This window comes from Danio rerio, chromosome 2 (assembly GCF_052040795.2).
Source record: "Danio rerio strain M-AB ecotype USA chromosome 2, GRCz13ab, whole genome shotgun sequence".
Classification (NCBI taxonomy): domain Eukaryota; kingdom Metazoa; phylum Chordata; class Actinopteri; order Cypriniformes; family Danionidae; genus Danio; species Danio rerio.
Window position 1 is genome coordinate 12,716,674 of NC_141022.1, and position 14,121 is coordinate 12,730,794.

The 14,121-nt window shown below is 37.7% G+C and overlaps 1 protein-coding gene and 1 long non-coding RNA gene across 3 annotated transcripts in view; one reads left to right on the forward strand and one right to left on the reverse strand.

Annotated features, from left to right (window-relative positions):
* Positions 1-3,237, forward strand: part of cdc73 (cell division cycle 73, Paf1/RNA polymerase II complex component, homolog (S. cerevisiae)) — a 57,702-nt gene extending 54,465 nt beyond the window's left edge. The window contains 1 exon segment of one of the 2 annotated variants that reach the window (NM_001291396.1): positions 2,300-3,237. In NM_001291396.1, the coding sequence (NP_001278325.1) occupies positions 2,300-2,336 (37 nt within the window). In that variant the 3' untranslated portion in view covers positions 2,337-3,237. 2 annotated transcript variants of the gene reach the window in all.
* LOC147846227 (uncharacterized) lies at positions 3,093-9,064 on the reverse strand. The gene is made up of 3 exons (XR_015478258.1): positions 6,025-9,064; positions 3,777-4,869; positions 3,093-3,737 (listed from the first exon to the last, which is right to left on the reverse strand). It is a non-coding gene; the product is annotated as an uncharacterized LOC147846227 (long non-coding RNA).
* Positions 9,065-14,121: the final 5,057 nt, after the last annotated feature.

Below are 14,121 nucleotides of genomic sequence, written 5' to 3' on the forward strand. Positions count from 1 at the left end.
ACTGGAAAAACAAATTTACTCAAAATAACACAAAAACAACACATTTTTACTTTTTTTGTGAAATATGTGTGTCCTAATAGTGTTTTTATTAGCATGGGACACACATATGATTGTTAACATATCAAATAATGTGTTTTGGTGTTTGGCCGGCCTTTAACAAAGAACACTGATCACACACTTGCCAAACTTGTAGAGACAAGGACAATCAACACAAACCAGAGCCGCGTCTTTTTTTTATTTATTTTTTTTAAAGGAGACGAGAGACGAATGCGGATTTCACCATTTTCCTGATTCGAAAAGCTCTTGCGTGTTAGCAGACCACTGTAATTCACACATGTGGGTCCAGACGAGAACTGTACTCTCATCGTTAGGGTTGTGTACCGAAACCCGATGCCATTAAGGCACTGGTACCTTTGTAACCGGTATGTACCGAACCCAATATGCATATGAATTTTGGTGCCTAATTTTGGTGCCACTGGTGCTGTGACAAGGACGTAAGAAGCATCAAGGGGTGCATCAAAGGCACACAAAGGTACGTTTTGTCACACCATCTCTAAACATTTAACTCTGAGGAATACGCACAGGCGATGTCAGGCATTTGTTCTTGTTGCTAAGGGAATGGACGCACGCAGTACAGCGCATTCACTGAGCTAGAGCGACTCTTGAGATTAACACGTATGATCTCGTACATCAAATTTGCTTAAACTAAGCGTTCTAAAGTGTTTTTTACAAGCAAGGATTCTGACACGGCAAGGTGAAGCAGATGTCAAACCTAATGACACATTTAAGGGCTCATGTAATCTACTTAAAGGCAGAGGAATGGATTGTCATCTGGCACTTTCAATGAGTATGTACATGGACACCAGTGCTCCGATTTTTATAATGATTAAGACAATACTCTGATTAAGAGTCTAGACTACCATGTAAACAGTGATTTTATTATTATTATTATTTTTTTATCACCTTAAAGGACCTCAGACACATGCGTCGCAAAATGCGAAAGTTTTTTCTTTCCATTCAACGTGCGGTATCAAATTCCTTTAAAAGAGCATTTTTCCACCAGTCCGTACTTAATGATCACATCAAACACCTGAATTTGTCAAGGGGGCATGAATGAAATGTTCTTGAATGAAAGTGAAACTGCAGTTAAAGTCGAAAAATTAAAAAATGAAACACCTGAAATTACATGAAACTCTGGAGGAAACATGGATAGCGTAGTGACACAATGATATTAATCGATCCATTTACAATAACATATAAGACTGGATGATGAAAGGAACATTCAAAAAGCAACTCATGTAAAAACCTTAATCATATTATTGTCTTCAGATAAGGCCAAATCATTAGATTATTGATTACCACTTAAACATCACAATCCCCAACCATAGAAAAAAGGAGTTCAGTATTTGATGACAGCCTTTCCACACGTTAGTAGTAAGCTAATGTAATTTCATAATGCAAATTTTAAATTCATGCTAATCAACAAATGATCAAAGAAAATATATTAATGTAATTCAAATATATAAAATATGAATTGATGTTTACTTTAAACTTTAATTATATTGTACTATTAAAATTATTATTTTTAAAGATTTTGTCAAATAAAAGATTTTTCTATAGTGATCCACCATAATTTTGTGGCTCAAAAGTGTCGGTTCAGGCACCTTTTTGGCACCAGTACCATTTTAAAAGTATCGATTTAGCACCGGTATTGAAATAACCCCAAACAATACCCAATCTTACTCATTGTGGGTTAATAGAAACAAAAACCTCTATTGCGGCACCTGTATAAACACAACACTGATAACCCATGTCTCCAAACAATTCGTCGTCTTCCATTTGTTTGAATTACGATTGGCAACACAACGTAGCGTCTCTCTGAACTCTGTAACAGGTAAAAAGAGCCTTCAAAACTATATCATGCATATTCATAAAGTTGCATCTCATTCATAATAGAGAGCGCTGAATGGTGTTCGAAGTTTTTCTTATGAATTAATGCTGAAAACACAAAGACGTCACATTGTACTGGCCGGTACAGACAGCCAGTCTCCACGCTGGAATTTGCACAATGATCTCATCGACGTAATGTAGCTTCAAAATCTCTTTTTAAGCCGGAGGAAAGAATTTGCTTAAAATAGCGCAAAGACCAGTTTTAACTTTTTTTTCGATGTCGAAATACTGTTTTTTGCAATGTGGGACATGATTGTCAACATCTCAAAAAATGTGTTTTAGTGTTTCGTGACCCTTTAATCCTGGAGACTTGTAATCTTTATAAACAACTTAATCATCTCTCCTACAGATACATGGTCAAACACAAGTCCCACCTGAGGTTCTGAGAGCGCTGGCCGTACACCCATCAACACATCGAGGCCGTCGAGATGTTCCCTCCCTCCAAAGACGTGTCACGATGGACTGCTAGACCCCCCATTCCTCTCAAACCCCCCCTGAAAGCACTTGAGATTTCAGTACGCTTCTCCTTCTGCTGACACCAGTATGATTTGTAGTCTCTTCCTCCACTGTAGATGAGCAGGTCAGGGTGGGAGAGGGGAACTTTGGGTTGGTTCTTGTCATGTTTTCTGAGTAGATATGTATTTTTCAATTGTAAAGCAGTTGGTAATCAAGGCAGTTTCAGAAGTTTTTGTTTTTTTTGTTATCCAGCTCAAGCTAAAAAAAAAAAAGTTAAACTGAGAACCGTTAAAAATGGTGACTCGATGATCTGAATAAAATGACTGCTAAGAGCTCTTGTAATGATAAATTGTTTATTTCTTTCTCTTTTATAATTTTTTTTCTGCCTTCTGTTCTATGAAGTGTAGAGTAGTGCATTAACCTTTACTGCACAAATGCAAAAGATAAATATATCAGATTATGCCTCTGGGTTAAGGATAAAGTGAATTTAAAAGCAAACAGGACCACAGACGTAAATATCCACAGTGCTTTGGTTACGAATAAATCTGTATTTTAGATTGTTCATGGTGGATATTTTCTGTAATTCCGCAGTATTGGAAATTTTGTTCAAGTTTTACCCAAAAATTCAAGTACCGCTTGCATCTAATTGCTGTTTTGTTTAATGGACACTGCATTTACATCCACAAGGCAAAGTCAAATATTCACAAGGGTACAATTTCTTTTCTTTTTTACATTTTTTTTTTTTTTGAATGGCTGTTTTTTTGTATAAATGCGTTTGAAAGTAATGTTTGTTTTTAAACATTTCTGTTCAATGTGGATTATTAAAAAATTACAAAAAAGTATAAATAGTGATGTATACAGTACTTGCAATCTAAAATGGATATAATGTGCAAAAAAATTGAACTCTACCAAAAATGCGCTCCTCACCACTTTATTGGGTACACATTTACACAGTAAAGCCTGATTTATACTTCTGCGACAGGTGACCGGCGTAACCCACGGCGCAGGCAACGCGAGTGGCTGTGCATTTATACTTCTGCGCGCTGTCTCCGTTGGTCTGCATTAACACTTCCGAAACGCTAGTTGGCAGTGAGGTGTAAATATTCCTCTGTGTCGAGTTTCTTCGCTACTTTTTTGCATTTCCTGAACAATTCCGGGATGTACAAGTGGCTCAAACTCGCTCATTTTGAGGCAGGAACCGGCGGACGTGCAACAACTTTAACTATGAGGTAAACACAAAACAAAACTTTCCATCCGGAGCTCCTTCACGGTACTCCACACTTGTAAACAATCGCTCGCGCGGCGTCGCACCATTCGCACTGCTCTCGGTCCTGCCCAGACTCGTCAGTGCTACTAAGCCGACCAATCACAGAGCTTACGCTACGCGTCGTTGCGACGTGTAGTTACATTTTTTGAGAGGTGCACGTCAGTGACGGCGATGGCCACGGCAAAGGGCTATGCGTCAGCGCCGTAGCGTACGCCGGTGTTTGACGCAAAAGTATAAATCAGCCTTAAGAAGGAAGAAGAAATGTGATTGTCAAACTGCTGATCTATCACTTTTTTTTTTTTTTTTTTTTTTTTTTTTACTCACACAATTATCAATAGGATTTATAGGAATTTAGAGGAAAATGCCAAATCTTGTTTTGGTGTATAGAAAGATGACAGTAGCCCCTTTCACACAGTGACACCGGTTAATATCCAGAAAATTTCTGGAACGACTTTACCGCTAAATTTAAGGACGTTACAGATTTTTTCCGGAAAAGACATTCACACATCCATTTTACAATACTGGTAAATTCTGACATTATTAACCAGAAATGACCTCTAAACGGCTGTGCTTGTAATTGTAAACATTTGACTACATTACAAACTCTGTGGATGTACAATTATTGCAACTTCGATGAAAACATATGAAGGAACACTTTCACATGTCGAGATGTACATAATATGTGTGTATGCTGGTGCTTAGCACTGCTTTACGTGCACACACGTCAGAGCTTAAAGGTAAACAAACAACGGCTTTTCGTTAGCATTTTATCGATAACTTTATTACACAGTTGGCATTAAGAAGGAACAGAAGTGTTATCTGACTAACATCTTGCAGCTAAATGTGTGTGGAAAAAGATTAAAAGGCTTTGATTTTCATGAACCACGTGGATGTGAATGCGTCTTGAGTGTTCTAATTGGCTAAAGTAGACGTCTCACGTCAGCGCGTTCGAGACCTGAACTTGCTCTTTCTAACAATCTTCCTTCTGCGTTCACACATGGCAGCATTCCGGCAAATTACCAGTAAGGTTACAACTTCTCTTTCTGCAAAGTTGCCATAACATTTATCGGTATTTTCAAAAAAGTCCTGTTCACACATACAGACCTTTGCGGAAAATTGCCGGTAATTTTCCGGAAAGGTCTTTTTGTGTGTAAGGGGCTAGTAACTTAAATAAATTAAAACTCTGAACACACAACCTGTCAAACCCATAGACTGTAAAATATATGGACGTAGTATCCGTGACGTCACCCATAGGTTTCTACAGAGCGCAAAAGAAGCCACAAGTAGGCGCGGCCAACCGTCGCCATTTTGTTCGCGCGTCATCACACCCACGGCGGGATACCAAACATGGGCAAAGAGGCGGAGAGTGAGCGGAGCTACAGACGCATGCTGCATTTTGCTTGGACCTGGTTCAGACACCTGGTTTACTTTGGGAGAACGCTTAATACTTTATCACTTGTGACTCGTTTGTATTCTGACCACTTGTGCTTGGTTGTACACTATATCAATAAAGTGTTTAGTCTTTTAAAAACACTGCTGTAATACATTGAGCCACTAAACATTGTTCTTATGATGTTTCTCAAGAGGAGGAAAACGCGAATTACATCCAAACAGCTCAGATATAGTCTGTATTAGTTAATGTAAGACTATTAATGAAATCCAGCATAACACTGTATGACAACGCTTCAGATGACTGTTCTAGAGCCTACAGCTAATCAATCTGACAGATTCTGGAGTGCATTACAGCTCTAAATATAAATATAAACGATAAATGATCTTAAATAAAACATACATGTATAGAGATGGTATATAAGTCTATAACTTTACTCACATGGGAAACGGAGGCCACGTGAATGGTTTGTGAGCACAATTAAGTGCATTCAGCATGACATTCCATCAAATAATTGCAGGAAACAAGTCCAAAAGGCAGTCGACTGTGTAAAGCCACATAAAACAACACAGAAATACGATAAATATGCCAAGTTCACTGGCTAATCTGCCGGATTCAGCTGAGGTGACGTGACGGCGAACAACGAGACCTAGCTGTCACTCAAGTGGCCACGCCCTTAATTATGCAAACTTAATATAAAGGAAATGGATGAGTTATAAAAAAATTCACCCCCCTCACAGTTGTCATGAAGGGTAATATTAGCTGTATTAACCAAAATCTTTTTTTGTACCAGGCTGTAAACACCTTTTTTTCTGCTGTAAAGTTGGCCATTCTAACAGTGGGCTCAATTGAAATTTGCTCTGTTTTGGAGCCAGGAGCGGCTAAGACTAGCGGAATTTCGGAAGAATTGCAGTTTTAGTTACTTCCGTATTGGCTTCCTGAGAGAGCGGGAGGTTGCCGCTTGGTCAAACCTTGAAGTAGAAGAGCTACAGCAGCAGAAGAATACAGTGACTGTTCAATGTCTTAAATTTGTCACAGAACACATGTACTTTAAATGTATAAAATATTTAGCATTCAAGCCATGCCTAATTGTAAAGTTGTTCTTACTTTCTCAATGTTTTATTCACTTAAGTGTTTAAACCAAAAAAAAAACTATTTTATTCTATTTTTTTTTACCCCTTCCCCTTGGCCCTTTAAATGGAGTGTGAAGGGGAAGGCCTTCAAACTTTAGCCCTATGAAATGGGACAGCACTACAACACCTGCACACGTCATCGCAATCTCTTGCTTTTTATGAGATCAGACGATGGCGGCTGCTGTAGTTATTCCAGTTGCTTTATTTTTGGGTATTTATCCTCAAGAAGTCACTGAAGGCGTATATTATGTTATCATAATGATATAATGTGGCAATAACATCGTAGCTGTACTGTTTATTTACACAATGGCCATATTCATCTATGTAAACACATCAAAAACAACATTAACATTATAGCAGACACTGTAAAAAGCTCATTCTCAGCCACTAGACTTTTCTGACAAGGGATTCCAGCTTCAGAATGTTGTGGGACTGCTATACATGAGTTATTATTAAGGATTATAGATGACAATTTTGCGGTAATTTTTATAGTTGTTTTTTTTTTGTTTCTAAAGCATGATGATAAAACGTGTGTGGTTATGAATATATTAAAACATGTGCTTGTTCGTTGTAAAAATTCATATAAATGACAAATACTAATTTGTGGATCTCCTTACTTCCGGGTGCAGCTATCCTGCTTTTGTGGCTGGTGTATTCTTGAAAAATTTCTAACCCCTTGGTTTTGAGTGTGGTCCTAAAAAAATCTCATTTCGAAGGGCTATCTACCCCTTCCCCTTCCTCTTTTATGGGTCCCAGTGCAGCAGAAGTTGTCATATGGAATCAGATTAGTCTCAAAAGAAATTCACGCAGAAGACATGATGTACACATGCGTAGCCAAATTCACGTGCATAAAATCAAATTCACGTGCGTAAAATATTTATTTATATTCACAAAATTTTCACGTGCACAAAAAAAAATACATTTTCATTAAATACGTTTCACAAATGCAAAACACCACTTGCAAATGTATAAGAATGTACAAAAAGTTTTGAATGTTTAAAACTTGCGAGTTCATCCTGAATGAGAATGTGCAAATCTTCTTTCATGTACGACTCTCCCTGGATACGTGTGTGTGTATTTTTGAGACTTTGCTGCCAGAGTCAGGACTACTCGTACCTTTCAGCCAATCAGATGAGAGCTGTATTCAATAAAACCAACTCTGCGCTTCTTTTGTGCAGACTGTTTCTCTCCAGCATGGCGAACAGAGAAAGCAGCAGTCGCACTTTTTAAAAATGTATTTATTTGACCATATCCTCACTCTTTTTATCCATTATTTTGCCACAGCTCAGCTTTTCTTATTTATTGTTTCGCAGCCCCATGAGCAACATGTATCCTGCAGGGTAATCATAAGTATCAATCCGGCCCTGCCAGTATTGCAGCGCTATTGTGGTCCAGTGGTCAGCACGTTGGGTTACCATGCCCTTAGACCCGTGTTCAAACCTCACCTAAATTGATTTTTTATTTTTTTCCATTTTTATTGTTAAGACATAAAACTATGGTTGTTGAACATATGAAGTTCTAAAGCAGCTGTTTTCTTGAAAAAGACGTGATAGTGTCATTAGAAACTGAATGAAACTGAAAAAAAAAGATATTTAGAGGATCTTATTTTTTTTTTTCAGTTTCAGTTTTCAGAGTTATTATTGAGTCTAATCTGTCTCCATAGTCATAGTTGGGTAAACTTTGAACGCATCGAATAGGAGAGTACAACATGTAAATTGTTGTATTATTATGTTTAAATATAAAAAAACTCCACAATAGTGTTATCAAGACTTTTACAAAAATAAAAAAGTAACAATTGTGTGGGACAACCGAAAGAGAAAACAATGTCAAATTTACTGTTCCACCCATACGTTAGAAAGACCCCTCTTTTTATGTAATTTACTGCAAAGATGATATAATACAAAGTATAGCTTTATAATTACATATGTACATGTTTTTTTTTAATCAAAATATTAAAGTGTTTCAAGGGTTTAAATGCTGATGACCATTAGTCATAACAATCTTGTAAAAATTGTCCATTATTGTGTAAATAGAATTTTATGATGGTTATCTGGAGGTGGGTAATAATAGGTAGAGGTTTTGGGGAAAATTTGGCCAAAACTGCAGGGTTGCACTTTGTCAGTACTCAGTTTGTATCATTGCAGAATAGTGCTTTTTACCCTTTTTTATTTCTGGCACTATACTGGACCCCAATATACTTTTGAATGAAATCAAATAAGGAACTGGAATGTTGTGAACTGGCTTGCTTTACTTGAGACTTGTGGTCATCGATGGATTTGCTCTTCAGTGTTTAAACTTTTAGCAGTGAAAAATAAACCACACTGAACTGAACTGAACTAAACTGACTTTCAACTCTGAAAACTGGACTGACAGTTTCAATTGACTAAAACTTCTATGTTAAGCTGCTTTGACACAATCTACATTGTGAAAGTGCTACAGAAATAAACATGAATTGAATTGCACCTAATTTGGGCAAAAGGATATTATGTTGGGTTTGCCTCAGCAGTTTAGGAGAGCTCATTTTGGCTGCTAAATGCCTCTTAGCTACTGTTGGTCTATGGCAGAGGTGGGCAAACTATGGACCGCAGGCCATATGCGGCCCGCTGAACACTTTCATCCAGTCCCCGAGGGAGTTTTTAAAATGCTGGATGCAGACATGATGCAGTCTCAGAACAATGCAATCTCGACCACGCATGCGCATTTATATAGATGCAATCTTAGCCACTCATGCGCATTTGAACAAACCCAGACCCTTCTCAACGGTTTGGTTCAGAATTAGTAAATTAATGATGCAATTACAAGTGAACGCCATGTGATGGCAGTACAGTTAGCGCAAACAGTAGAATTAGAACACACTCTCGGATATTAAACTGCACTTGACCATTAATGACTGAAATAATGAGGAACAAAAAAAAAAGAGACTCTGAATGTCGTGTGTGGAGGGAAGAATGGACAACAAAATACTTCTTCACCAATATCTGACAGAAAGCAGTAGGTCTAATATCCCAAGAAAGTATTGCTGTTTTTAAAGACTACAACCTAAGGGGCCGATCACACTGAACGTGCTTTATGCGTTAAGAGGCACCTGTTTTGAATGGTTTACTAATGGCTGCAAGGGTTTTGCGCGCTGCTTATGCGCCCTGTGTGCCTCGCGTTTTAACTGCCTGCTGCGCCTTGCGTTTTTGCCGTAGCAGACTCCTGACTTTGACACTCTAGTGAAGAGAGGGGACCAGGCTCATTGTTCACATTAACACATTCATAATAACATGACTTGGAATAACAAAGACTAAGATTCTTCTTTTGTTTTATCTCATAGTTTTATGATTGATATGAGCATATTTATAAAAGCTCAAATAAGATTGTAGTACATTTGACTCAAATTATATAATAATTACTGGTTAAATGTGTTAATTTTTGTCATAGGATATATTTTCCGTGCATACATCCGCTTTATAAAGTCAAAGATTTGTGGTTTTTATCAAGTTTTATGATGACTGATCTATATATTCTAAAAGCAGTGCAAATTAGATTATTATAAATTTGACTGAATAGTTAACTTTAAGAATTATTTTTAATGTGTTAATATGAGAATTTTTCTATCAAACTATCTTTTCTATTCTCTACTGTAAAAAATGTTACATTATTATTATAATTATATTTTATAAGGTATTATTTTGTTTTATGATGATTGATAAATAAATATAAATGCAAATTAAAATTAATGTAAATTTGACTTAATAATATAAAAAAAAAATCTGTTTTGTGTTAATGTGACATGTTTCTGTCCGATATTACATATTCCATGCATACTGCACTATAAATAAGTATTTTTTTAAGGAATTTGACCTGTGGCCCTTCACTTGGTTTGCAAAACTTAATGTGGCCCTCTGGTCTAAAAGGTTTGCTCACCACTGGTCTATGGCAATTACACAGTCAATGAATCTGTTCTCTAACTCCCAGGTGTTCAGTTACTGACCAGCATCAACCCTGGCTTTTGCCCTATCAGGATGCTTTTGAAGTGGTTGACTCTTGGTACTGCACAAAAGCAGCTTACAAGAAGCATACCTCTCTTGTCAATTACCCTGCTCCTCTTTAAAATTACAAATAAGTACTCAGAAGAAAAATACAATGTAACAGTGCCAAAAGCAGCTCTAAAGTTAAAATAATTGAAAATTTGGTATAAAAATTTATCAGTATAAAACAAATTCTGTTCATTAGGTGCTTTCAATTCAGGTTTATCTCCAGTTCGGTCGAGGCAAATGTCATGATTAAAGGATGTGATTTACTGTAGTGCAGCTTTACTGAACCCAACAAAGCAAGTCAAATGACAAGGACCCAAAACTCCATTATTTAACAAAAATGGAGAACACACTTTAAAGTTTACACTGTATGGTACCTGGAACTTTTTAGCATCACCTCAACTGTGAACAGTCATCCATGCAGCACAGATCATCTGCAGAATTCTTTTTGCACAAATAGTTTTTAGTCCCAATAAGTTAAACACTTCTGTTTCCTTTATTAAATGTGGGTCAAAAAGTTAGACATCCAATTGTATGATCAAGATGGTGCGGCCAATGGCTACCTCAATGTAGGTACCAGCTGTTTTGTAAAGTCATTCTTTAACCAGTGATGAATAATAGCACATAAGCACACAATAAATTGAATTTAAGTTTAGCTCTTCTTTATGTCTGCGTATCCGGGGTTGGGTCGCGGGGGCAGCAGTCTCAGAAGAGATCTCCAGACTTCCCTCTCCCCAGACACTTACTCCAGCTCCTCTGGGGGGATCCCGAGACGTTTCCAGGTCAGAGACTTCGGCCCAATCCCAATTCTACCCATTAGCCCTTCCCCTTACTCCTACCCCTGGTTTTGCATGTGCATGACAAGGGGTAGGGGTGTCCCAATTCCCTTTTGCTTCAAGGTGTAGGGCTAAGGGGAAGGGTTGAATAAACATCCGAACAAAGATTTTTCAGGACCACACTCAAAGGGTAAGAAAATTTCACAGAATTCACCAGCCACAACGGCAGCATTGCTGAACCCAAAAGTAAGGAAATCCACAAATTAGTACCTTTTGTCATTATTACAAATTTTTACAACAAAAAACATGTTTTAATATATTCATAACCACGTTCATGTTTTACCATCATGCTTAAAAAAAAAAAAAAAAAAAACGATAAATTTGGCGATCTATAATCCCTAATAATAACTCCTGTACAGCAATCCCACAACATTCTCACATTCAAAGACACTCAAATCCCCTGTCAGTAATGTCTAATGACTGGGAACAAGCTTTTTACAGTGTCCGCTATATTGTTAACTTTGTTTTTGGTGTGTTTACACAGATGAATATGGCCACTGTGTAAATACACGGTACAGTTACGATCTTATTACCACATTATATCATTATAATAATATAATATGTCTTCAGTGATTTCCTGAAGATAAATACCAAAAAATAACACAACTGGAGTAACTACAGCTGTCGCGATCATCTGATTTCAGTGAAGCAAGAGATCACGATGACATATGATGACGTGTACAGGTGCTGTAGTGCTGTCCCAATTCTTAGGGGTACATTTTGAAACCTTTCCCCTTAACACACAGTTGTAAGGGCCAAGGGAAAGGGGTAGGGGTACAAAAATAAAATTGGTATTGGGCCTCAGTACCTCTAGCATGCCCTTGGTCTTCCCCAAGGCCTTCTTCCAATAGGACATGTTTAGAACAACTCCCTAGGTAGGCGTCCAGGAGACATGCAAAAAAAGATGCCCAAGCTACCTCAGCTGATTTCTTTCGATGTGGAGGAGGAGCAGCTCTACTCCCACCCCTACCTGGGTGACAGAGCTCCTCACTCTATCTAAGAGTGCGCCCTGCCCTTCGAAGGAAACTTGTATCCGAGATCTTGTCCTTTCGGTCATGGCCATAGGTGAAAGTAGGTATGTACTCTTGTGAGTTTGAGCTTATTTTGATTATTCAGATTATTTTTTGGATGTTCTAATCAGAAAGCAGTGGTTCTGTTTAAATTCTTGGTCAGAAATGAGGGATGCGTGCCCACTTTAAGTATTCTTTACATATCATCTTGTCAAATCACATGCATAAAGTGCAAGCCACCTACAGTATCTTTTTTACTACGAATACCCTGTGATCACAAAGTGATTGCATGTGACTGCCATCAAAAGGGGATTAAAAGGTTTGTCAGAATTTAACCAGATAAAGTAATGCCTGCTCTCTGCTGTAGCAGCCGCTGCAGCTGATATTAACATTTCTACGGTATTGCCTCAGGTGATGACGATCATGCTGCAATACCTTAAGTAACCATGAGTGGCCAAACTGTTGATCAAGGGATTAGTATTTGTAATTTTGCTCCCTGAACGCCTGACTGATTCTCAAAGACCAAAAGCTTGATTGCAAAAGATGTTGTAACATTTCATCACTCGCTTTCCAGAAAGAGAAGGAACTGAGACAGCCAAATGAGGGGAGAGAGTGTTTAATTGCTACTGGTTGAAGGTAAGGTTAAACACCAACAATCACTGTGCTTGAAAATAAAGAAACTCAAAGATTAAATTCCCAATTAAAGGTAACAGAGATTACAAACGTGACATTCTGTTATGAAGCGAATGGGTAACTACAGGCCATGCAAAGGGTTGAAGCTGAAACATCTTGCCAAGTGTTCCAAAAGCTCTGTTCAGATTTTAACAAAGCGTGCTGATATCATTGACCATATCCAATGTCTGTTAAAGGCAAGTCATTTCACTCGGCGGCCATCTTTGAAATGCCTCTCAAGCAGTATGCTCAGACATTCTGTTTGAAAGGAGAAACATCAGATTCTACAAAATTGCTTGCCAAGCTTAAGATTAAATTTCATATTAGGGAATCCAAAATAAGATTAAACAACGAGTTTTAGTTTCATTTCTAAATGTTCGAATCACAAAATCTGCAGAATCACAAGTCTGGTCTAAGCCCCTCCCCCAGAGAATCATCAGTCTATAGTGATCGATGAATGGCTCCTTTATTAGAAGGCGGGGCTTCATTCATCATATTGACCATTAGACTTTTCACCATTCAAAATCATGTCTTGAGTATTCTATCCGCTTGTTATGATGAATTGTTGACATGAAATACTGTTTCTGGGATCGAGCCACTACTTATTTGAATTGAGAAAATAATCTTTTACGAGCACTTTTAGTCATATCACACATTCAAGTGAATTTTATATAAAATCATAGTGTACACAACAGTCTTGCTCCTTGTTTATGATGGAACATTGGCAGCATAGGGTCATTTTGAAAACATAACCCTATATAGGTTTCTGGAGATCACAAATTATGTAGCCAGAATGGGTCAATTTGTGCTTTTTAAAATACTATTGGTTTTGTGGCGTTCAGTTGGTCAGTTAACAGTGGCGTCAATTGGATTTACGTGTGAACAGCAGGCGCCAATGGCATTCGTGAGGGAAATTTGAGATCTGAAAAAGCATACACAGCGGCCTCTGGCTTATTTGCCTGAACAAACAAAAATGTAGCTCCTAGGACGTATTTTATATTGGATGTACTCCAGGAATGTATGTAGTAGGGGTACGTTTTTAAAATGAGCTTCTGTTAAACATTTGGTTCGCTATACAACTCTGTGCAAGACTCCCATACTTGTTTGCTAACTACAGTGTAAATCATTGTCTAAAATTGGCAGTTGAGGATGTCCTCAACATTGATCAGCAGTACAGTACATCATGTCCCAAAACAAGTGGGGGTCACACTTTACAATAAGGTTCATTAGTTAATGTTAAGTAATGCATTTACTAACATGAACAAACAATGAACAATACATTTACTACTGTATTTATTCATGTTAGTTAACGTTAGCAACCGGAGGAAACCTACACGAACACAGAAATGCTGACTCGCCCAGCTGAGGCTCAAACCAGCAACCTTTTT